This window comes from Orycteropus afer, unplaced genomic scaffold (assembly GCF_000298275.1).
Source record: "Orycteropus afer afer isolate SDZICR_OR568_19922 unplaced genomic scaffold, OryAfe1.0 scaffold00239, whole genome shotgun sequence".
Lineage (NCBI taxonomy): Eukaryota > Metazoa > Chordata > Mammalia > Tubulidentata > Orycteropodidae > Orycteropus > Orycteropus afer.
The window spans coordinates 324,940-351,026 of record NW_006921826.1 but is presented as its reverse complement, the minus strand read 5'-3'; the positions used below and the strand labels follow the sequence as shown (position 1 = coordinate 351,026).

At 36.0% G+C, this 26,087-nt stretch overlaps 1 protein-coding gene across 1 annotated transcript in view; it reads left to right on the top strand.

Annotated features, from left to right (window-relative positions):
- CEP170 (centrosomal protein 170) overlaps positions 1-19,518 on the top strand; it is a 200,486-nt gene extending 180,968 nt beyond the window's left edge. Inside the window, exons 15-19 of the mRNA XM_007949140.2 lie at positions 1,418-1,588; positions 10,381-10,469; positions 16,356-16,449; positions 17,174-17,225; positions 19,229-19,518. Coding sequence (XP_007947331.1) covers positions 1,418-1,588; positions 10,381-10,469; positions 16,356-16,449; positions 17,174-17,225; positions 19,229-19,518 — 696 coding nt within the window. The remainder of the gene's footprint in view (positions 1-1,417; positions 1,589-10,380; positions 10,470-16,355; positions 16,450-17,173; positions 17,226-19,228) is intronic.
- The last annotated feature ends 6,569 nt before the right edge of the window (positions 19,519-26,087 follow it).

Genomic DNA, 26,087 nt, shown 5'->3' with positions numbered 1-26,087 from the left:
TTCAGTATGCATAATTAAAATTTTATTGGAACACAACCATGCTCATTTGTCATCTGTGACACTTGGGGTTACTTTGAATTGAAATTGACTAGAAAACACTTAACAAAAACAGCAGCATGGCTACTTTTGTGCTACAGTAGCATAGTTGAATAACTGAGACAAAGACTACTATGTGGCCACAAAATTAAAATATTTATTATCTAGTACTTTACAGAAAAGATAACATCCCCTTATATAGATAATTCCACTTCCTTAATCTTACAAAATAGTGTTCTAAATAGTAGCCCAAAATGAGTAGCCTTTTTGACAAATTTAATTCTGGTAACCTGTGCTCATAATATTTCTTTCATTGCCTTTCATTACATTCCTTTTTTGATCTAGTTCTTTAATGGTCACTTTATTTCAGTTTGATTTTTTTTTTTCCATTTGCTGTCTAATTTAGTAAATTACGGTTTGTCAGTCTGTTTGTGTAGTTTTGTTACCACATTGATCAATTGTATATGTATATAAAATCATCCTTATTGATGGAAAACAAGAGGATCTTCTTGGTGGCAAGACATACACAATTATTCTGGTACATTTAAAATGATAAAGATACTATTTTCTTAGCTTTCTAACTGAATTTTACCTAACAATTATACATTTCACTCAGACACAGTAAAATTATTCAAATATTTCATGGAATAGACTTCCATTTTTCCTTTTTTGTTTTATTTTAAACTATTTTACTAGAGTGTATTCCCTCTTCAGTAAACCTGAGTTACTTTGTATTGTATTTGTATAAATTGCACTGTAGATGGCAATCATTTTTAGAGAAATTAGTCATTTTTTTAGCATTGTTAAAAGCTTACCTGATATAGATTGAAATATTTATTTAGTAGATTTAATTTCTTTTTTCCTTCTGTAAACTTAATTACCATTTATGTATCTTGTGAAGAAATTTGGCACCTGGATTTCGGAAGGAAAATAAAAAACAAGATAGGAAACTAAAAGAAAAAGAAACATTATTTTATACCGGTAAGGCAATGTGACCAAAATGAACTCATTGTCCATCTACATGGCTCTGTTTTTTTCTCTTTACCATCTATTTTCCATAGGGGGGAAATCTTATCCATGGAAAAATCAAATTTAGGAAAATTATATATTTTGGAGTATAAATATAAAACCTATGTAGATGAACATATATTTTATAAAGCAAATACCATTGAATTTATCAAAAGTACCATTGTACTTCAAAAAAAAAAAAATACCATTGTACTTATAAAAAAGAAAGGGTAATTGGTTTATTGAAGATACCATGCTTCTATTAGTATTTGAGAATGGAATAACAGCTGTCTAATCATAAAAATTATTATGCCATTATCTGTACTTTTTCAAATTACTCTGTTCTCAAAATGATTTGCTTTTGTCCTGTTAGTTGGTTGATCGTGTTTTTGATGAAAGCCTCAACTTCCGAAAGATTCCTCCATTAGTTCATTCTAAACCACCAGAAGGAAACAACTGTCGGTCTGGTGATACAAGACCTCAAGCAACAGAGAACCCTGATCACTTAACAATTACAAGGCGGAGAACATGGAGCAGAGATGAAGTAAGTCAGTCATAATATATAAGTCAAAGAAAATAGCTACAAAAAAAGACTACTTATTAGGAAAAGTGACTTATTTATTTTTTTTACAAAATACTCACTTGTCTCTTTCTTCATCAAAATTGGGGAAGCCTTCAACATGTATTTCAGGCTTTATGAGGAACATGTAAAAACAGAGAAACAGTTAAACCTCACAGCACTTTGAAATGGTACCTTTTGCAAATTTGGAAATTAAGGTACGGAAAGGCAAACTAACTTGCCCAAGGTATGACAATATATTTAGTAAATGTTGAAGTCAGGATTTGAAATAAGGGAGGGGTGTGTTCTCAGAGTCTTCTCCTTTAACTAAGTAGTTAGATCTAGTTACAGATACTAATTTTCTTGTTCTTCATTTTTTTTAATATATGTAACAATTTCCAGCAATGCAACACAACTTTTTGTAGATTATGCCCATAGTTTTTTATTTTTTAACATAGTAATTCTTGTACCACAATTAGTCATCTTATCTACTTGTCTTAGTTCTTCACATATCACAGTGAAGTTTTTAGCACTTATGGAAGCGGTGCAGGATCTTATAGTGAAAGTGTATGGACTTTGGAGTTACACAAGTCTGGATTTGAATCTTAGCTCATTACTTTTAATCACTCTGACTCTGAGCAGTTTATCTACTTCTTTGAAACTCTGTCTGTGTTCAGGGAAAGTCAGTGTTCTGGTTATCTAATGCTGCTCTGACAGGAATATACACCACAAATGGGTTGGTTTGAACAAACAGGAGTTTCTTTTTTCTTACAGTTTGGGAGGCTAGAAGTCCAAGTTCAAAGTGCCAGGCTCTAGGGGCTGGGTGAAAGTCCCTCAGCCTTGGGGTCCAGCTCTGCCTCCTGCTCCCAACCCACTAGACCTAGAGGTGTTTCTTCACTCAGACAGCTGCTGGCTGCTGAAGCTGACAAACCCAAGGTTGACAAGTAAAATGGCACAGTCTCAATGTTACCAAACCACATGGCAGGCCATTAATTTAAGTCCGTTGAAAGTCTCAAGATTGGCAGAACATGGCAGGCTGCTGAACAATGACATGGCTACATGCAGGGTCCAAGTGTTCCATAAGCTAGAGACCATTCCCCAAAGCTTCTCCTTATATACAGGAAGCAGACCACATCCCTAAGACAGCTACACAGCTGCTCACAGTAGATTCCACCACGGAGTTGATTACCAGTCTCATCATGGGGAATACTACATCCAGCTGCACAGCCACTCAACCAGGCCCAGTCAAGTTGACACACAGTCTTAACCACCACAGTTCCACCCCTTGTCAACTTGGCACCTGTACAGATCTTCATTGGGTGGCATCTGTACAGATTCTCTCACTGAGTGACTCTAGTCCCCTAGTTCCTGTAAGTGGCGACCTCACCTCCTTGGCCTGGCAGGCCCCGTTCCTCTTCCTCTTGGGCATGGCAGCCTTGCCCCCTCACTCTTGGGCAGCAGCTTGACTCCATCCCACTAGCTCACATAAACGAGCAGCCCCACACTCCAGAACCAGTTGGTAAAGGTCTGGCTCTTTGAAACCTAGGGGGCTATGGTCTTTCCACTCCCAGAGGCCATGGTCCTAACCTTTGAGGCTGAGGCAGCTCTGCTTCCTGTTTCCTTGGTCTCTCCACTTATGCCGATTAATGCCAAAGGCAACCCACTCCACAAGAAATCTTCCTGCCTCAAAAGCACTCAGCTTTCTTGCTCCATGGGCCAGCCAACCTACTACACCCTTTCATGCTGGTCTTTTCTACCAATTAACGCCCAAGGGCAACCCACTCCCCCAGGAAACCACTGCACAATGGCATCCAGCTTTCTCCTCTGTAGGGTGGTAAGGCTGTCGCTGTCTTCATGCTGGTTCTCTCAGCTCTGCTCCTGCCGTCTCTCGTGCTATATGCCAGGGTCTTGGGGCAAGGACACACTCCACTCCTGTTTCCACATTTTAGGTATCTGTCAGAGCAGCACCCCACTCTCTTGGTACCATATTCTGTTCTGGTTACCTAGTGCTGCTCTGATAGGAATATAGACCACAAATGGGATAATTTAAACAAACAGGAGTTTCTTCTCTTACAGTTTAGGAGGCTTGAAGTATGAGTTCAAAGTGCCAGGCTGTAAGGGCTGGATAAAAGCCCCTCAACCATGGGGGTCTAGCTCTGCCTTCTGCTCCTGGCCTATTGGAGCTAGAGGCATCCTTCACTCAATAGCTGCCGGCTGCTGAGGCTGACAAGTCCAAGGTTGACAAGTAAAATGGCACAGTCCCAATGTCAACAAACCACATAGCAGGCCATTAATTTAAGTTCATTGAAAGTCCCAAGGTTGGCAGAGCATTGCAGGCTGCTGAACAATGACACAACTACATGCAGGGTCCAAGTGCACCATAAGCTAGAGACCATTCCCCAAGGATTCTCCTTATATACAGGAAGCACACCACAACCTTAAAGCAGCTATGTAGTTGCTCAAGTAGATTCACTATTGAGTTGATTACCAGTCTCATCAGCTGCCCAGCCAAGTTGACACACAGGCTTAACCACCACAGTTAGTGTTCTGGAAAATGCATTTCACAAGTACAAAGGAATTATTTTATATCCATTCAATTGGCAACAAATTAAAAAGTCTTAATACACTACGTTTTGGTGAAGATGTGGATACATAAGCTCTCTTATATGTTGCCAGAGGAAGGGTAAATTGGTGTAGCCACATTGAAAGACAGTTTGATGTTATCTCCTAAGGTTGAACTTACACATACCCCATGACCCAGTCATTTTTTACTCCTAGTGTAGGTACAAGATGGTACAAGAGAAACCCTTTTCACATTGATAATAGAAGGCACACACAAGAACATTTATAGTAGTAATGCTCACAATAACAAAAGCTTGAAAACAATCTAAGTATTTGTATCAGGAGAAAAGTAAATGTATAAACTAGTATATTCACAAGTTGAACAGTTACAAAATAGTCAAATAGGTGAACTATAGCAACATGTAACAATATGGATGAATCTTAGCACTATTACTATATGGACAAAAGTAAGTTCAAAAAATTATATGCAGTGTTATTCTTTTTCCCAAATAAAATAGAATGAAAATATATATTTAGAACAAAAAAAATTGAACAAAATTATATATAAAGGAAAGCATGAGAATGATGAATAGGATTCAGTATGATGCTTACCTTCGTTAGGGTGAGACAGGAAGATGAGTTGGAGCAAACCATATGACTAGATGTAGATTATATCAGTCAGCTGTTTCTGCATGAACAACCACAAAATTCTATATGACATCAAGCTGTAAGCTCTTATTTATCATTTGCCTGCAGTTTCACTGGAAGAACACAGCTGGGTTCAGCTGAGCTATTCAAGGTTGCAAGCTGGGTCTAGGTTTACTCCATGTTCTCTTACAAATCTTGGACCAGTAGTCCAGCTAGGACTTGTTCTGTCATGTTCTGTCAGAATCACAAGAGAGCATGCCCCACCAGGCAACCACATTTCAAGCCTTTACTTGTGTCATAGCTGCCAACATCCCATTAGCCAGAGCAAGCCACAAGCCTCCAATCAAAGGCAAGGAATGGGAAGTATACTCCCATGGTGGTGAACACAGTGAAGAGAATGAGTATTTTTTAGCAATATCTACTCTACCACATTGATTATTGTAAAGTCCTAGCTTTTGTTTGAGGTGGTGGTTTCATAGATGCTTATTATTACATTTAAAAAAGAGAAAGAAATAAAAAGAGATCTAGGCTTGGATCATTTGTGTGTGTGTGTGTATGTGTGATGAACCAATGCAGAAAAGAAAAATGCTGTCTCCTGAAAATAAAGTGACAATGAGAAATTGGAAGAGATGTTTATTGAAAAGGTCTGTGCTACTGGAAAATAGATGAAAAGAGAGGAAAAATTCAAGAATATAAAGGAGTTTCTTCATGAAATAATGGTTATACCAAATGTTGTTGTTGTTATGTGCCATCGAGTTGGAACCAATTCATAGCAACCCTTCCTTGGGTTTCCAAGGTGGTATCACTACGGAAGTAGATTGCTCAACCTTCCTTCCAACGAAAAGAGCTAACTGAGGTACAGACACACTAAGATGGTACAGGCTTATGGGATGGGTATAGGAAGAATATGGAAAGGAATAGAAAAGAAGTTTCTGATAATAGATTTGTGGATCCCTGGGTTTAAGGAACAGGAGCTAAAAGTGTGTAACATCATGTGTGCTTGCAATTATGACCAAGTAAAAAGAACATCCTTGATGGGAAAGTATGTCACTAGCTCCAAAGTTGCAATTGCAGTTTACCAGATCATTTTACAACACACTTTTTTTGACATGAACTGATAGTTGGTTGTTTTTCTCAGTATCAGGAAAAGAGCTCATTCTCCAATCCTGTCCATATGCATTATGTCCTGAGGTCTAAGAAAACAAATTCCTCTAAATAAAACCATGTGGAAGAAATTTGTATTTTTAAAGGGGATAGAAACATCTAAATTGATAATTAGATCAAGTTTGAAATCAGAAATTTATTTAATATTTTTAATAAATTATAGGATTTAGCTGTACTTTATGAGATAGAAAAGGGAGATATACTATTTTGTGTTGCAATTTTTCTTTAGACTATCCTGCTCTTTCTCACTTCTTCCTAATTAGTATGTACCTTATACCCTTATTTGGCTTATTTCCTCAAGGCTCATAAAATATCATAATGTCCTTTTATCTTTTTGTGTTTTTTCCACAATAAATCTGTTTTTTTAAAAAACATCTTCTTATGATTTGGGTGAGAGATTGCAGAGCAAGTTAGTTTTCCATTCAACGGTTCATACACATTCTATTTCATGACATTGATTGCAGTCCCTACAGTGCAACAGCACTCTTCCCATTTCCTCCCTGTGTTTCCCATCATTCTTCCTTCTTTCCTATATCTTCTTGCTTTATCCCTGGGGAAATGCTATCCCTTTGATCTCATGGGATTGATTGTTAAGGAGTACCTCCCTTATGTTATTGTTCACCTTACAGGTCTGCCTGTTGTTTGGCTGAAGTTAAGCCATGGGGTGATCTGTTCATTCCAGGCTTGAAGGATAAGTAAGGGTCAGAGTCTTGGGGGTTTCACCAGTGTCTTAGCAGACCAGTAATCCTGGGCTTTTTTATGATTTTTTGTTTTGTTCTATGTTTTTTTTTTCCTCCCATTCTAAACAGGACCTTCTACTGCAGTCCTATCAGAGTGGTCAGTAGTGGTACTCAGCTACCATATAGTTCTGGTTTCAGGGTCATGGAAACTGAGGTTCTTGTGGTCCATTGGCCCTATGGGCTAATTGTTTCCAGGTGTCTGTGATTTTCTTCACTCTTCTTTGCTTGAGATGTGGAGACCAGTAGTTGCATCTTTGATGACTGCTCACAAGCTTATAAGACCCCAGTCACTACTCACCAAAGTAGGATGTAGAACATTGTCTTTGTAGACTATGTTATGTCCACTTGGATGGAAGGAATGAATACACAGTCATGTACAAAAAGAATGGATTCATGTTCAGCTATTTCAGGAAGTAGCAGATGATCAAGACGGTGGTATGAAAGGAAGAAATCCAAGCTGCACAGAAGGAATTGGCGATAAACAAGTCTCCAGGAATTGATGCAGTACCCAATGAGATGTTTCAATAAATGGATGCAGTGCTGGAGGTGCTTAGTTGTTTGTGCCAAGAAATTTAGAAGATAGCTATCTGGCCAGCTGACTGGAAGGGATTGGTATTTGTGCCCATTCCAAAGAAAGGTGATCCCAAAGAATGTGGAAATTATCTAGCAATATCATTAATATCACACGCAAGTAAAACTTTGCTGAAAATAATTAAAAAATGGTTGGAGCAGTATATTGACAGGGAACTTCCAGAAATTCAAGTTGGCTTCAGAAGAGGGTGTGCAGTGAGGGATATCATTGCTGATGTCAGATGGATCTTGGCTGAAAGCAGAGAGTACCAGAAAGTTGTTTACGTGTGTTTTGTTGACTGTGCAAAAGCATTCAACTGTGGGGATCATAACAAATTACGGGTAACATTGAGAAGAATGGGAATTCCAGAACACTTAGTTGTGTTCATGAAGAACCTGTACATAGAACGAAAGACTGTTGTTTGAACAGAAAAAGGGAATACTGCATGGTTTAAAATCAGGAAGGGTATGTGTCAGGGTTCTTTCCTTTCACCATACTTTCTCAATCACTGTGCTGGGCAAATAATCTGAGAAGGTGGAGTATATAAAGAGGGACATGGCATCAGGATTGGAAGAAGACTCATTAACAACCTGCAGTATGCAGATGACACACCCTTGCTTGCTGAAAGCGAAGAAGACTTGAAACACTTACTGATGAAGATCATAGACTAGTCTTCAGTATGAATTGCACCTCAACATAAAATGAAAATCCTCACAACTGGACCAGTAAGCTGCATCATGATAACTGGAAAAAAAATTGAGGTTGTCAGTTCATTTTACTTGGATCCACAGTCCATACCCATGGAAGCTTGTTGTTATGAGCCATCAAGTCGGACCCGACTCATAGCGACCCCTCCTTAGGTTTCCAAGGCAGTATCACTACGGAAGTAGATTGCCCCATCTTCCTTCCGAGGAGTGGCTGGTGGGTTTGAACCACCAGCCTTCTGGTTAGTATTCAAGTGCTTTAGGCATTATGCTACCAGAGCTACCTCCATGGAAGCAGCACTCGAGAAATCAGATGCTGTATTGCACTGGGCAAATATGCTGCAAAAGACCTCTTTAAAATATTAAGGAGTAAAGGTGTCACTTTGAAGACCAAGGTGCACTTAACCCAAGGCATGTTATTTTTAGTCGCCTCTTACGCATGTGAGAGCTGAACAATGATAAGGAAGACTGAAGAAGAGTTGATGTGTTTGAATTATGGTGTTGAGGAAGAATACTGAAAATACCATGGACTGCCAGAAGAACGAACAGATCTGTTCTGGAGAAAGTGCAACCAGAATGCTGCTTAGAAGTGAAAATGGCTAGACTTCATCTCACCTACTTTGGTCATGTTGTCAGAAGGGACCGTTCTCTGGAGAAGGATATCATGTTTGGTAAAGTAAGGGTCAGTGAAAGTAGGGAAGACCCTCAAGATGGATTGGCACAGTGGCTGCAACATTGAGCTCAAGTATAGCAAGGATTGTGAAAATGGTGCAGGACCGAGCAATGTTTGGTTTTGTTATACGTGGGGTCGCACTGTGAGTTGGAGGCCACTCAGCCCCTAAGATCAATTACAGCAGGTGGCCACTCCCAAGCTTTTAAGACCTCAGTCACTGCTCACCAAAGTGAGATGTAGAAATATTGTTTTTGTGGAATATATTATGTCAGTTGAGCTTGATGTCCCCCAAAACTGGTCCTGAAGCCCCCCATGCCTAGTGACTCATTCCCTCAAGGTGTTTGGTAATGCTAAGACGTTTCATAACTTTGCTCCTTGTATGTTCTACTATAATAATGGCTATATTTGTAGCACATAGAAATACATATATAGAAATATACTGTGTCGAACCTATATATATTTGTGAGTGTAGTCCTATTCACCTTCCTACCCTTGTTCAGCTTGTATATCTGTCTGTCTAATTGTGGATTATTGTTATTACTGTCATTACAGGATTGTGTCCTATGTATCCTTTCATTGCCTTTGTTTCTATTGCTTTAAACATCCTACGTGATCTTTTCTCCCTCATTAAATTAAAATACTTACCATTCTGAAATTCTGATTTTTCCTTGATAACTTCCTTATTTATGCTCCCCTCATTGAACTCCATTTCTTCTTTATAACACTGAGTTACAAAATCTAGAGTAATTTATTTACATACTTTCTTATCCAATATGTAAAATTGTATTTCCTATATATTACTGTTATCTCCAGCACTACTCTTCAAAGTTTCTTGATATCCAGAAATTTTCTGGATTTTCTTATAGAATCTGGGTACAGTTCTGGCAAGATAAGCTGATTTTGGAACCCACATCTAGCCCCAAATTAAATGCTGTTTCTAGCATACTGTACCAGATATGCCTTTCATGGTTATGCCCAAGTGTTGGCGCACTCAGCCCACAGACCAAATACAGCTAGCTCACCACCTGTTTTTGTAAATAAATTTTCTTAGAATACAGCCTTGCCCATTTGTTTGTTTGTTGTCTGTGGCTGCTTTGACACTACAACAGCACAATTCAATAGTTGTGACAGAGACCATGTGGCCCACAAGCCTAAAATCTTTACTATTTGCCTTTTACATAAGCTGGCCAACTCCTGGTGGTTAGCCTGTGGATCTCAACTATCATGGTACCACTTCCCCATCACCAAAACGTATCATTTAGATGAGAAAACTTTTTTTATGTTTATCTCCCACTAGACCTGCCCTAGATTATGAGGATTACATTCTTATTAATCTCTGTGTTCATATTACTGGTGAAAGAATGAATAATAAATACAGTACTCTTAAACTATACCTTTTCCTTTTATGATAGTTTGGAGTTACTAGAGATAGAGTTATGATTTAATTGAAGGTAACATAAATAGGATTTATAAGAAAATGAATAATACCAAAATAATATGGAAACTTGACAAGTTAATTAAAAGAAACTCCTAGGTTAATAATGTTAATTTGTCTCATTTAGTTACATTTTGCTCTAATTTTATTCTTCAATTATCATTTATAAAAAATAACATAAATACTAAATGCCTTGTAAAGAGTTGTTACTAGTGCTTTTGGTGATTTATATGATACAGTGGTAATATTTTGATGTTTACTTTTTCTTTGGATATTTCAGGTCATGGGAGATAATTTGCTATTGTCATCCGTCTTTCAGTTCTCTAGGAAAATAAGACAATCTATAGATAAAACAGCTGGAAAGATCAGGTACTGTTCTATTCCTCAAACGTTTTTACCTAAGTTTGTTATTACTCATCTTAACTTTTTCACACCGGCTGCCACAACTGTTAGGAGTTAGTGAAGGCAATAGAACTGAATCTTACTGCTATCAACATTATGTTCTTTTCCTTTTGGGTGTAAGTAATAACCATAAGCTAGATAAATAGCCTGAATTCTTGTGAGTGGGGAAATACTTAATATTGAACTTTGTGTTCTTCACTACTCCGTTCTGTATTGTAATCTTTATGAATATTTGTTGAAATAAAAGGAATGGAAGAAACAGCATTCTTTCTTTATAGCTTGACTATTGCTAGAAAAAAATTCATTTAAAAGGAGACTTGAGAAAGTAAGGACTATATTAATGAACTTTTGAGGAGTTTGAAGTGTTGAGAATAGAGGACCAGACTAATGAACAGAAGACTTGAGGGTATGTTTCACCTCAACCACTCACTGTGTGACCTTGCACAAGCTACTTATTGTCTCTGAGATCCAATTTTATCATTTTATGCTGTTAAAAGTATACTTTCACTGTCTACTTCATAAGATTGTTGGTGCAGTGGAAATAATTTCTCATTCTCTCTCTCTCTCTCTCTCTATAGATATATATATAATGAAAAATTTTTATATTTTTACTGTACATATAGTAAAAGTATAAAAAAAAATTAACCTTGAGAAAAAGCATAAAAGGTGTGATACTTAGTTTATGAAACATATGTTGTTGTTGTTGTTATTTGCTGTCGAGTCGGCCCCAACTCATAGCAACCTCTCCTTGGGTTTCTGAGGCAATATTATCACTACGGAAGTAGGCTTGCCCAACCAGATTTTATATATATATATATATATATATATATATATATATATATATATATAATATTCTACCTCTGAAATGGACATGTTTACCTTAGAAAAGATTACCCTCAAAGTAAATACAAAGTACTGTTTTACACCTTTAAATTCCTTAGTAATTTAAAACATAAACTTAAAGACATCATGTTGAAATATTTCACAAAATCATTGATCCTATAGCTTAGTTTCTAATTCCTGTAATTAAAAAATTTTAATATGATGGAACCTTGTCTGGTCATGTGAATTGTACTATTCCAAACAAATACAATTTTATATTGCTTATATGTTGAAATGGCACAAACATGAATCTCTTCTATTCAGCCAGGTAACTGTCTTCCAAATTTCTGTATTTGTTTCTCATATTTCCATATTTGTACCCATCCCAAAAAAAGGTGATCCACAAGAATGTGAAAATTATCAAAGTATATCACTAATATCACACATAAGTAAAATTTTGCTGAAAATAACTCAAAAATGATTACAGCAGTATATTGACAGAAATTTAATCCAGATTCAGAAAAAGGTTTGAAATGAAGGATATCATTGCTGATATCAGATAAGTCTTGGCTAAAAACAAAGAATACCAGAAAAAATGTTTACCTGTGTTTTATTGACTGTGCAAAGGCATTTGACTGTCTGGATCATAACAAATTATGGATAATATTGCCAGGAATGGGAATTCCAGAGCACTTAATCGTTCTCATGAGGAACCTTTACATAGATCAAGAGTCTGTCTATCATTCAAACAGAACAAGGGGAATACTGTATCGTTTAAAATACAAAGGGTGTATGTCAGAGTTGTTTCCTCTCACCATACTTACTCAATCTGTATGCTGAGCAAATAATCTGAGAAACTGGACTATATGAAGAAGAAGGTGGCATCAAGATTAGAAGAAGACTTAACAACCTGTGACATGCAGATGACACAGCTTGCTTGCTGAAAGTGAAGAGAACTTGAAGCACTTGCTGATGAAGATTAAAGACTACAGTCTTCAGTAGGGATTACACCTCAACATAAAGAAAACACAAAAGTCCTCACAAATAGATCAATAAGCAACATCATGATAAATGGAGAAAAGATAAAAGTTGTCAAGGATTTCATTTGACTTGGATCATCAGTCAACATCCATGGAAGCAGCAGTCAAGAAATCAGATGATGTATTGCACTTGGTGAATCTGCTGCAAAAGACCTCTGTAAAGTGTTGAAGAGCAAAGAGGTCACTTTGAAGACTTAAGGTGCACCTAACCCAAGCCATGGTATTTTCAGTGCCCTCATACACACGTGAAAGCTGGACCCTGAATAAAGAAGACTGGAGAAAAGTTGATTCCTTTGAGATGTGGTGTTGGTGAAGAATACTAAAAATACTGTGGACTCTTAGAAGAACAAATCTGTCCTGGAGGAAGTGCAGCTGGAATACTGCCACTCAATGGCTAGACTTTGCCTCACTTACTTTGGTCATGTTGTCAGAAGGGACCTTTCACTGAAAAGTATATCACTCTTGGTAAAGTAAAAGGTCAGCAAAAGAGAGGAAGACACTCAATGAGATGCATTGGCACAGTGGCTGCATTTATGGTCTCAAGCATAGCGAGGGTTGTGAAGATGGTACAAGAGTGGACAATATTCTTGTTGTCCATAGGGTCAGTATGAGTTGGCGCCAACTCAACCACACCTAACAACAACAACATATGTTGAAGTAATACATTTCATCAGTGTTCAATGAGTACTAATAAATAGTAAAAACACATTGAAAACCATTTTTATTGAATTATAAGGCTAATTACATAGTTTAAGAGTAGTAATTAAAATAAAATTATTTTCAAAACTGATTTCAAAAAAATCTTTTTAAAAAATTATGTGTAATGTATTCCAAAGACCAACATTTTTCAAAATAGGTTTTAACCTACTATGAAAGTTACTTTATTTTCCAGGAAAACTTAGAATGTTGACCTGTTGTTGTTGTTGTTGTTATGTGCCATCGAGTCGGCCCCGACTCATAGCGACCCCTCCTTGGGTTTCCGAGGCAGTATCACTACGGAAGTAGGATTGCCCAACCTTCCTTCCGAGGAGTGGCTGGTGGGTTTGAACCGCCAGCCTTCTGGTTAGCAGTCAAGTGCTTTAGCCACTATGCTACCAGAGCTAAATTTTACTTGGCATGTTAAGTAATGGATGGAGCCTTCTTGAGCTTTATGTTCCTAAAAAATATCCCAGACCCTCTGTTTACTTTGTTACCTTCTAGAAAAATATTAGTCTAAAATTTATTATGTTAAAAAGAAGTGTAATCGGCACTGTCTTGTCATTTTTTTCTCTTTATTTTATTCTTAAATTTATGTATTATTTTTAACAAAAGTAATGCATGAACATGTGTTTATAAAATATGTATTTCTCCGCTCCAAGTTCATTTCTCAAAGTTTTTACAAATAGAACCATACTATATTTACTTTCTACTCTTAGGTCTTTTCACTTAATAATATATTGACATTTTCAAGAGAATATCAGTGAAATATATAGAAAGTCTCGCCACATTTGTTGGAACATGAGACGTATACTACCTTAGTAGTGAAAAGCAATTGCATTTTTGGCTTTTCGTAAGGACTATCTTACACATAAAGTGGGTCAGTGCCTGAGGCATTTTACTGCTAACCAGGTTGGTGGTTCAAACCTACCAGCCACTCCACAGAAGGAAGATTGGGCAATCTACTTCCATTAAGATGCCTTGGAAATGTAGTGGGCATTGCTGTAAGTCGGAATTGACTCGATGGCAGTGGGTTGGGTTGTGTTTGGTTTACCTTATACATATAAATAATTTTAAAACCTGTTTTAATGACTACGATTTTATTACCATGCATTGTGCTTTAATATAATTGCCATTAACAGTTATCACCTATCCATATGAGTTATAAATAAACTTAACTTTTCACAGAATAGTACTTTAATATTTGTTCATTAACAAATAGTTATAAAGCACATTCTGTTGTTGTTGTCGTTATGTGCCATCGAGTCGGCCACGACTAATAGTGACCCCTCCTTGGGTTTCCAAGGCGGTATCAATACAGAAGTAGGTTGCCCAACCTTCCTTCCAAGAAGTGGCTGGTGGGTTTGAACCATCAGCCTTCTGGTTAGCAGTCAAGTAGTACACTACCAGAGCTCCCAAAGCACATTCCAGGCACGCTTTAATTAGACATTGAACAAAACAAATATACCTGCTTTTATAAAATTTCTATTCTAGCTCATTTATTTGAGCCAATCAATTTGTGTTAAAGTTAGCTGTTTCTGCTATCTACATGTGATTTGACTTATTTGAAATACTGAAGTATTTCACTTGAATATGTACATTTTATGTTAAGGATACATTTTATGTTAAGGATACATCTTAAGTTCTTAATGATAACTAATTATCACACTTGAATTAAAAAAATTTGTATGACCCAATCACTTACCTACTGTTAATACCAGGGTTCATGCCTCAGATTTGGTTCAATGAGTCATTATAGTTGAAGGTGATACATAATTGCTATTATTTTGAAATAAATTCCATTAGAATTATATTCTAAGACTGAGGCATTATGGAAGGATTATTAACTAAATGAATAGATAAATGAAATAACTAAAGGAATAAATAAACATTGATTAAATAATCTTATATAAGAGTGAAGTCTCCAAAGTCACATAGTAATTTTCTCGTCTTAATGTTATAGTGGAGTTCTTGGGTGGTGGAAACAATTAATATTCTTGGCTGCTAACCAAAAGGTTGGAGATTTAGGTCCACCCAGACACACCTCAGAAGAGAGGCTATGGCTCTTTCTGACAAATCAGTTGTTTAAATCCAGGGGAGCCCAGTTTGATTCTGACACACACGGGGTTGCCGTGAATGAGAAATCAACTTGACAGCAACTGGTTTTTAATATCATAGTAGTTAGGACAGCAGCTCTTAGAAAGATGGCCAGCAAGAATATTTTAAATTTTGAGAATTGAATAGTAGGTCAGAAGAATATTCTTATAGCAGATCATGCTTTTTTAAGCATGTTCCAGACTTAATTTGATATTGATGAATTTCATGTTTTTAAATAAGGTGAACCTGGTATATTGACCTTTGAAGAAATACAAATAAGAATGTTAATTTAATTTACTACTTAAATACTGACCAGCTTCGCAGTAGTAATAATTTACTTTATTATTATACCGTATTAATTATATAAGGTAGTTAAACTAATTTCTGGACTCAGTGAAGATATTTTAAAAGAAGTCTAACAAATGGCTAGAATTTACATCAGTCTAAAACTGCTGAAGCATGTCTCATAAATTCTAAAATATTGGGGAGAAAAGATTATCACATTTGAAAAGCAGATTAAAATTTTGTGATACATCTTTATTTTTTAAGTTGAGATATTTGAATTTAGTTTCTAACATGGATAATTGTCTTTATTGGCAATTGCTTTTATGAAAAAGATAGCATTTTAACACCTGATAGATTACTATTAACATATAAATATAATGAGTTAAAGTTTTTAAAGAAAAGCACAGTAACTGTGTACCAGTTTTCAACCTGTTATGTAATACTCACATTTTGTTTAACCAATAAGATTCTTTTTCTGTATAAGATTTGACAGACACACTTGTTCATACCTAATTCAACCTATTTACATCTTTATTTCATCTTAATGCTTATCATGCATATACCTGAATAAAGCTGTAGTTTCTTTATAAGTGGCCCTGATGATGTTAATTAAAAATATTAGAAAAAATGTTAGGGTAATCTACATTAAGTTTTAGTTTACAATAAAGAATGAGATTAATAGAGTTTATGCATGTATTAATCATTCTCTTTTTCTCCCCTTAAATAGACGTCTCTCACATTCCTCATTGTTAACATTGACTCAGTATTCTAAATTCATGCAATGGTTAGGTTTTAGGTTTTTTTTCTGTATGTAGCTTCTAAAAGATGTGTTGTTTTTAGTATTACAGTTAACAAAGATGTGTGATAGGATTTTAAAATGTGAAAAATAACATGCTTATTTGTTCATTTATAGAATATTATTTAAAGACAAAGATCGGAATTGGGAAGAAATAGAAAGCAAGTTAAGAACTGAAAGTGAAGTCCCTATTGTGAAAACTTCAAGCATGGTATGGTAATTTTTCTTGAAGATTAAAACACTTTATAGCAGGGTTTTATTTTAAGGAAAAGATAGCATACCTACTTTTTAACTATTTTTTTATTGACATTTATAAAAGAAGATATAAATGAACAAATTTGGGAACTATTATGCCTTCAACTCTCTCATAGGGCTTTAAAATACTGATTGCAGAGAGGATAAAGGAAGAAACTTTTGTGTTTCTCACTATTATATATTCTTGTTCTTGTACATAATTATACATTATAAATATGAAATTTGAAATAAGAGCTAAACTCAGATATTCCTTGTTTCCATTTACTTAATGGAATGCTTGTTGTTCAGTCATTTGAATAGATTTTCATTGCTGAGAGTCATTTAAATATTGAGGTTGAAATTTTTATATTTTATTCTGAAGGAAATCCTTAGGCACTTTTATAACATTGTTACAAGAGATTTCACAAAAATCTTTGCTCATATACAAGTAAATTATCTTAATATTTCATTACCCACTAACATTATTTCATTGAAAAAATAAGAATATTTTATGTCAGCATTAAAGATGTAAAAATTTGAGTCTTATTGATTGCATATCATAATTATTTTGTCATGTTGGCACTAATGTAGTTCCATATAGATAATGTTAAGAATCACAAAATGAGTGTGAGATTCAATGCTTGTCAAATAAAAATGTTTAAGTTAAAGTGAGCTAATTTTTGTCACTGCTTTCCCTGCAGGAGATTTCTTCTATCTTACAAGAACTGAAAAGAGTTGAAAAGCAGCTACAAGGTAAATTTATTTCTGAACTGTGTATAAAGAACAAGCCATTTAGGATAAGTGTATTCTAAGGGGTATTTCTTAAAATATTCTAATGATTAGACTATCATTTGACTCAATGTAATGACATGTAGATAAAAATATGGAGTTTCACATATCCAAATTAATCAAACAAATTTTAGAACACAATATGAAGAATTAAAAAGATAGTAAATTTAAATTTGTGCTTTATATTTGACAATAGGTTAGATGTTATAAACTAATTCACTATAGTCTATAATATAAGATATAGACAAATATACATGAAATAATGAATTAAAGTGTGTATGCAGTTAAAAATTTTATTTGGTCAAACCTAGTATCTCTCCTTATAAAAGCACATACACACTGTTAAGTCTTTAGTATTGACAGTTAGCGTTATTCATTTGATTCCAAAAATCTTAAAATATGTTGGATTATAACCTCAGGTAAACTTATTCTCTAATATAAATCATATTTGCTTGGATGAACCACAAGAAATGAGTGCGTATTGGTCCTAGGAACCAATAAAGTGAGAGAAAAGAGTGAAAGAAATGTTTACCTCCTAAACTTTGCCAGGGACATTGTTTTGGTTTGTATCAGATCTAGATCATGCATGAATGGCTATGCATATCTTGACCTAACAAGATGATTCAGAGTCCCCTGCTAATTCTACTCAGTCTTTATTGATAATAGGCGTAATAAGTGGTGATTCTTAATTCCTACCTAAGTGATTCTTAATTTTTATTCCATTTTAGCACACCTAAGGATTATGATTGTTGTTGTTGTTATGTGCCATCGAGTCAACCCTGACTCATAGCGACCCCTCCTTGGGTTTCCGAGGCAGTATCACTACGAAAGTAGGATTGCCCAACCTTCCTTCCGAGGAGTGGCTGGTGGGTTTGAACCACCAGCCGTCTGGTTAGCAGGCAAGTGTCTTAGCCACTATGCTACCATAAATAAAAACAGTTTGCTAACACAGTGATTGTTAGCTGGTAGAGGGTGTACTTTTAAAAGAACTTCCTAAATGAGTCTTATATCTATAATGTTTCCTTTTCCAAGATCTCCACCCTACCCAATGCCAAGTTGAAAATCACTGCCTAAGAACATTCCTCGTCTTGCGATGGATCTTTTGGATTGAAAGCTGGTCTTTAACTGGCCCCTCCTAGGGAAATAGCAAAAGTTGTTTGGCTTCTTGTGGCTGCCATGAAATTTTAGTACTGAAGTTGTGAGGGTATCCTTATGGCTCAGTGATACATACCATCTGCGCATAGTTAGTGTCCTAGCACTCTCACCAGGGTGAGCAGTAGCATGCTGTGGAAGCATTCAAAGTATGCTGTTAGCATTCTGGCCTCCCCAACCTTTAGGTTACTCTGAATCCCACCTCAGCAACTAACCCTCAGTTATCTGAGGAATAAGTGGGGCCAGGAGTATTTATTAAAATCGTAATCTGATTTCCACTGTCCTCTCACATTAGTGAAAGCAGATTTCAGAAAGGCCTATTTTGAATTTCACATCTCCAAATCCCAGTTTTCCAACAGGTTCTGAAATGCCCATAAGTGAACCAGTCTAGGCTACTAGAAAAAGCATTTAGGTCTGTATAATCTCTACTGTGGGAGCTCTGGTAGCAGAGTACAAAAGGCACTTGACTGCTAACCAGAAGGCTGGCTGTTCAAACCCCTCAGCCACTCCTCAGAAGGAAGGTTGGGCAATCTGCTTTCGTAGATACTGCCTCAGAAACCCAAGGAGGGGTTGCAATGAGTCAGTCCACCTCAACGGCACATAACAATAACAACAACAATCTCTACTATTGGTCAGCCACATAATTATTGAGAATAGGGTTTAAAATACAGTATTGGAAAGATTAGCCAAATTTAAGATCACCTAAGCACCAAATACTGAAATATCAAAATCATAAGCTATATTCATATCCAAATGTAGCTGTGTTTAGAATTATATCTTTCACCTTCAACTCCTTTTTTTTTCATACCTTTCAGCGATCAATGCTATGATTGACCCAGATGGGACTTTGGAGGCTCTGAATAACATGGGATTTCCTAGTGCCATCTTGCCATCTCCTCCAAAACAGAAGTCCAGTCCTGTGAATAACCACAGCAGCCCCGGTCAGACACTGACACTTTGCCAACCAGAACCTAGGGTTCTTCATCCTGCTGCTATCTCAGTCTCAGCTGAGTTTGAGAATGCCGAATCTGAAGCTGATTTCAGTATACATTTCAATAGGTTCAACCCTGATGGGGAAGAGGAAGATGTTACAGTACATGATTGACTTTCTCTTGATTGTTAAAAAATAATTGCCTGTGGAATGATTAGGAATATTGGAAGCAGCATAGTGTTGACTTACACAAAACAAGACCACTTGGTCAACTACTGTTTTGTTATCCCTGTCTTCTTAATTTTATTTGTTTGTTTTCTATCTATAATATGGTATATTAATCCTCTCAAGACCTTTAGATAACCAGTTGATGCACATATAGGAAAATGCTGATGCGGCAGTTTCACCTTTTGTGGTTTTATGATTTTCAGATTGAATTCGATGATTGAATCCTTTCCCTTCATAGATCTTTATTTTTCTTTTTTTTTTTTAAGCCATGATGTGACCTACAAGCAAACTAAATACCCAACATTTCTGAAACCCCATGTCTTCTGTGCCAAGCTGCTCCTTGAAATGGACTTCCTCTTCATCTGTACAGATTTGTTAAACAGTTATATTTGCTTCTTAATAATAGGATTTATATTAGTATTCATTATCATTGGATACAATGATATATTACTCTTCACAGTAAAACAGACCTTTCAAAACATTCATTCGTGTGTCCTAAATTTTCCAACATACATGTGATTTATAAAATTTGTTGCTACATAAATTGTCTTGGGGTTTATGGAGATTAATTATTATGTTTGCACTAAGATTTGCTGGGAGTGGTAGGTGGACATATATATACCAATAAGGACTAATTGTCTTTGTTTGTACATAGGAGATTGCTAATACTGTATTTGTTTTAACCCCACAGTGTTTACTCCACTTTTGAAAAGATCAATTTGGCACTTTTTTCTTTTTTTTTTTTTTTTCAGTGGAATAAGATTTAGTCTCATTTTAGGTCAAATGATAACTAGAAGGATTAAACTAGACAGATAGTTTAGGTGGAGTATATTTTTAAAACTAAGAACATGTATATTGGTCTTGTGTTACCAAGTTTATATGTGACAGTTGGAAAAAAAATTCCCTTGAAATGATCATGATGTTAAATTTTTCTTTCTTAGGAGACTTGGAGAACCAGTAGTCATAAGATTAGTTGATAGTTTCACTCCCAAGCAATGAATTGCTTGTGTCTTTCCCTGTAGGACCCAATAGTATTTCCTGTCTCAGTCTTACATTTATAAGGACTCTGGAAGACGACAATGACAAAGGCTTTTGGCCTATACTATTAAACAGGAAGCCTATGAAATTATCTTCTCTAGACCTTTTTTTCCCCCCCAAGTTTACATTTGGATAAGTTTAATAAACTAATTATCTTTGTGTTTCCAGAACACTATAATTTGGGTGAATATTAATTCAGTTCAGTATTATTAGTAGGCAAAGATTGTCCTTTGATTCCATCAGTCTGCATTAAAATGGCAAATTTTGCAACTTTTATGAAATGGTCTTTAATATTTCAGCATAATTCTGTGCTACATTTGTTTAAGAAACAAACTAATTCTGTACATTTCAAAACTTTACAGGATTTTTAAAATCCTGTACTAAAGGACCAGTTAGTAAAGATGCAAAAAAACTTTTTTGTAGAGATGTAAAAACAAAGTCTGATGTATAATGGATCACATATTTTTATTTAAGTTGAGTAAAAGAAGGTAAATGAGTTTCTTCTTATAAAGCTAAATTCCCCCATTTTCTCTAATAAAGTAAGATTGAAAAAAAAAATTAAAGAACATGAATAGAAAAATAAAAATGCATTGAAGGAATAAATAAATATTAAAACAGGCTCAATCCATTTTTTAAAAAGTCAAACAAAATAATCACCATTGTTCCTTCTTTTATTTAATGTTTGGGTACTGATTATATCCACATGGAAGTAGAAGGTAAGGAGTTGTTTAGGAAAATACTAGAATCTACTTACATTATTGTTTAAATGTTTACACAGTTTTGTTCATTGATACACATTTGGCCTTTTACTATGTTATTTTTATTTTGTATGAATACATTATTCTCCTTATTTATTTTTATTACATTTATTACTTATGTTATTTTGTTATGCATTTACAACTCCATTTTTAAATAAAGTGTTTCTGGAACTTTATACAATTACGTTTATTTTGTTTCTTCTACTACCTGGATTACTAATACTCCATCAATTTACTAAATAACTATGTATAAACTGTTTTCTGAGGTTTAGGGGGAAAACATAAATCCTTCAGTTCTTTTAGAGATATCCATGCTTGCTTCTCTTTGGGGATGTTGGAATAACCAGTATTGGGAATCCACCAGATGCGTTTCTGAACTCTAGCTCTCAATTCAAAGATTGTTTAATATCCTTCTTGAGCTAATGTAAATGAAGTTCTCCACTCCCTCCTTGCCTCCAGTCTTGGTTATTACTGTTGTTAGGTGCCATTGAGTTGGTTCTGACTCATAGCAACCCAGTGTACAATAGAATAAGACACTGTCTCTTCCTGTGCTGTCCTCACAATTGTGGTTACTATGTTTGAGCCCATTTCTGCAGCCACTGTGTCAATCCATCTTGTTGACGGTCTTCCTCTTTTTTGCTGACCATCTACTTTACCAAGTATGATGTCCTTCTACAGGGACCAGTCCCTCCTGATAACATGTCCAAAGTATGTGCATTGATGTAGCACTACCCTCACTTATAAGGAGCATTCTGGCTGTACTTTTCCCAAGATGGATTTGTTCATTCTTCTGGCAGTCCATAGTATGTTCAGTATTCTTTGTCAATACTCAAAGGCATAAATTCTTCTTTGATCTTCCTTATTCATTGTCCATCTTTCACATGCACATGCAGTGACTGAAAACATCATGGCTTGGGTCAGGCACACCTTAATCTTCAAGGTGGTATCTTTGCTGTCTCACATTTTAAAGAGGTCTTTTGCAGCAGATTTGCCTAATGCAATACATTGTTTGATTTCTTGACTGCTGCTTCCGTGGGTGGTGATTGAAGAACCAAGTAAAATAAAATCCTTTTCAACTTCAGTCTTTTCTCTGTTTATCATGATGTTGCTTATTGGTCCAGTTGTAAGGATTTTGTTTTCTTTATATTGAAGTGTAATCCATACTGAAGTCTGTAGTCTTTGATCTTCATCAGTAAGTGCTTCAAGTTCTTTTCACTTTCAGCAAGCAAGGTTGTATCATCTGTATGTTGCAAGTTGTTAATGAGTCTTCCTCCAATCGTGATGCTGCATTCTTCTTAATATAGTCCAACTGCTTGGATTATTTTCTTAGCATATAAATTGAGTAACTATGATAAAAGGTTGCACACCTTTCCTGATTTTAAGCCATGCAATATCCCCTTGTTACATTTGAATGACTGCTTCTTGGTCTGTGTACAGGTTCTACATGAGCACAATTAAATGTTCTGGAATTCCCATTCTTTGCAGAGTTACCCATTATATCCAAGCATGGTTTGTTAACCTCATACCTTCCCTTGTGGTTTCTTTTCTTGCTCTTGACCAAAAATGAAAGTTTGCTGCTGGCCCCACTCAATCTGTCTAGCATAGCCCTTCACACTTAGAACTCATTTTTGTTGACTAGTAAGTTAGTACTCTTTGATACTCTTGTAAGTACTGAAATAGCCAACTTTGCGAACTGATTGAAATACTCTATTAGAGTGAATATTACTGCTGTAAATGTATTACAACTACGAGGTCTAATCTTGAACTGACGCATGAAAAATTCTTTTAATTTTGAAGCCACAAGATGTTAGATATTGAAATGTCAGATATCATGTTGTCCAACTGCCTCATCCATATTTGAGATAATTAAGGCATGTTATTAGTTTCCATTGGGTTAGCAGATAACTATAATAACTAGCACTAACTGGGTGATTATTTTTGCCTGCCAGTGTATTAAGTTCTTCACATTCATTTATTTTAATCCTTACAACTCTTATAATAAATGAGCTATTGTTACTCATATTTTAGAGGTGAAGAAACTCAAACTTCAAGAAGTAAGGGAATGTATTCAGCAGCCTAGTATGAGGAAGAACACTATCAAGAACCATGTCAGTTAAGGAGCTGGCAGCAATCTTATTTTAAAGAGGAAAAAGCCCATAACTGTAAATATGTGATGGCTGCCTTTAGGGAGTCCTTTCAGAGCCATGACTAATGAGTTACTTGTCAAGCTATTGGTTACATTATGTGCCCCTGAGCAAAGCAAAATGGAGAGAATTAAATATCCTTACACCAAGGGAGCATGACCCTAGAGCTCTCTCAGGCAAGCCTTGGCTGGCATGCACCAAGAACTACTGTTTACTCCCAAGGGAAAACAGTATCTTGTAACCTGGCACTTGTAGTAAGTAACTGTAGGAGGGTTTAATATTGTAAACTATTATTTGCCATGAGTCAAGGTGGGAGTAACTGGATTTTCAATGAGAGATGAATTTCCACCAATTCTGTGAAATAAGAAATATGTGAAAAAAATAGGTTTTGTGGTCTTATTTCTACTGTAGTTTTTGTGCCCAAGTTTTTACAGCTGTGGGAAGGGCTATCTGACCCTAACCACTTTCCACTTGATTTTCCAAAACTGTCTCCTTATGACAAAAATAAACTTTTCTTTCAAGCTGTTAGGTCCAGCATCTGGACTATTGTGAATGTTGCCATGCCTGATTTCCATTCCCAGTTTATGTTCATGGCTGTCTTCCCACAGTCTTCCCTTCAAGAGAAAAACAAAATTAATTTGCTGTGAATTTTTAATTATCCCAAAAGAGTTGATAATGACAGCAATATATCAAAGTGGGTAACCAACTCAATAACAGTAAGGAAAAGGAAGACAGGGTTGTGCAAGAAGTAGAGACAACAAAGATTTGACACTTTAACATACACGATACTGCATTATCAGTAACAATTATGTGTGTATACATAGGAAGAGAGGATGAATGATCAGGTGTGTCTAGGCAACAGGAAATATACCTATGACCATATATATATATATGTTTGGCAGATGACATTTCTACATATGTATTTGTATGTGATATAAGAATATCCATATATATAGTAGAGCTAACAGGGCAAAGTTTTGATAACTTCTTACCCACAGCCAAATACCCTGAGAGAGTGAGTCATTGGATCCAAGGTCTTGGGACCGTGGTTGCAGAAGACATCAAGCTCAACTGGCATAACATACTACACAAAAGCATTGTTCTACATCCTGCTTTGGTGAGTAACATCTGGGGTTTTAACCTTGCAGTGGCAATCTAACATACAACAATTGGTCTCTCCTTGTCCAGAACAAACAAAAATGAAGAAAACTGAAGACACATAGAAACAATTAGTCCAAGGGAACTGGTGGACCATGTGAACCTCAGCCTACATGACCCTGAGACTGGAAGAACTAGACGGTGCCCAGCCACCACTGTCAACCACTCAGGGATCAAACTAGGAGATCCTGGATAGAATAAGAAAAATTGAACAAAACTCAAAATTAGAAAAAAAGACCAGGCTTACTGGTCTGCTAAAGACTGAAACCCCTGAGAATATGGCTCCTAGTGACCTTTCAATCTTGGAATTGAACTCATTCCTGTGGCTTCCAGCCAAACTCTAGACAGGTGTATAAGGTGAACATTTACACGAGGTAGGTAAACTCCTTAGAACAATGAACTGTATGGGACCACCAGAAGGGCAGTATTTGCAGAGGGAGACAGCTCAGAGGGCAGGAATGCATAGGAAAGAAAGAGGGAAAGGGTAGCCAGAGGGAAGAAGTGGGAAGAGAGTTGTTACATTATGAGAATTGCAGTCAATAGCATGAAACAAAATGTGTATGGACTTTTGTATCGGAAACAAATTTGCTCTGTAAATTTTCACATGAATCACAATTTTTAAAAATTTAAAAAGGCACAGTAAAATGGTACATTCACATTGGAAAAAAAAAGGAAATTTCTTATAAAGTTAAATATACATTTACCATGCAATTCAATCATTCACGTGATACTCACAGCTGCCTTATTTGTAATTGAAAAAACAGCCTGATGTTTACGAACAGGTGAATAAAGAGTAAGTAGTACCAAAAAAAAAAAAAAGTAGTACGTTCATAAAATGGAATTCATCTCAGCAATAGAAAGGAATGAAGTACTGGCACGTTGAATAACATGAAACAACTTCAAAAACATGCTGAGCTAAAGAAACTAACACAAAAAAGTGCATGCTGTATGATTCAATATATATGAAATTCTAGAAAAGGCAAAGCATTTGTAGTGACTGCTTGTGAAGGTGGGGCAAAGAGGAAAATTTCTAAAAGGGCACAAAGACCTTTTTTGGGCATGGTGGTAGGTACTGTTGTTGTTATGTGCCATTGAGTTGTCTCCAACTCATAGCAACCTTATGTACAACAGAATGAAACACTGCCTGGTCCTGTGCCAGCCTCACAATCCCCACTATACCTAAGCCTGTCACTGCAACTAATGTGTCAGTCCATCTTGTTGAGGGCCTTCTCCTTTTTCATTGACCCTCCACTTTATCAAGCATGATATCCTTCTCCAGAGAATGGTTCCTTCTGACAACATGACCAAAGTAAGTGAGATGAAGTCTGGCCATTCTCACTTCTGAGGAGTATTCCAGCTGTGCTTCTTCCAGGACAGATTTGTTACTTTTTTTAGCAGTCTATGGTACTTTCAGCAT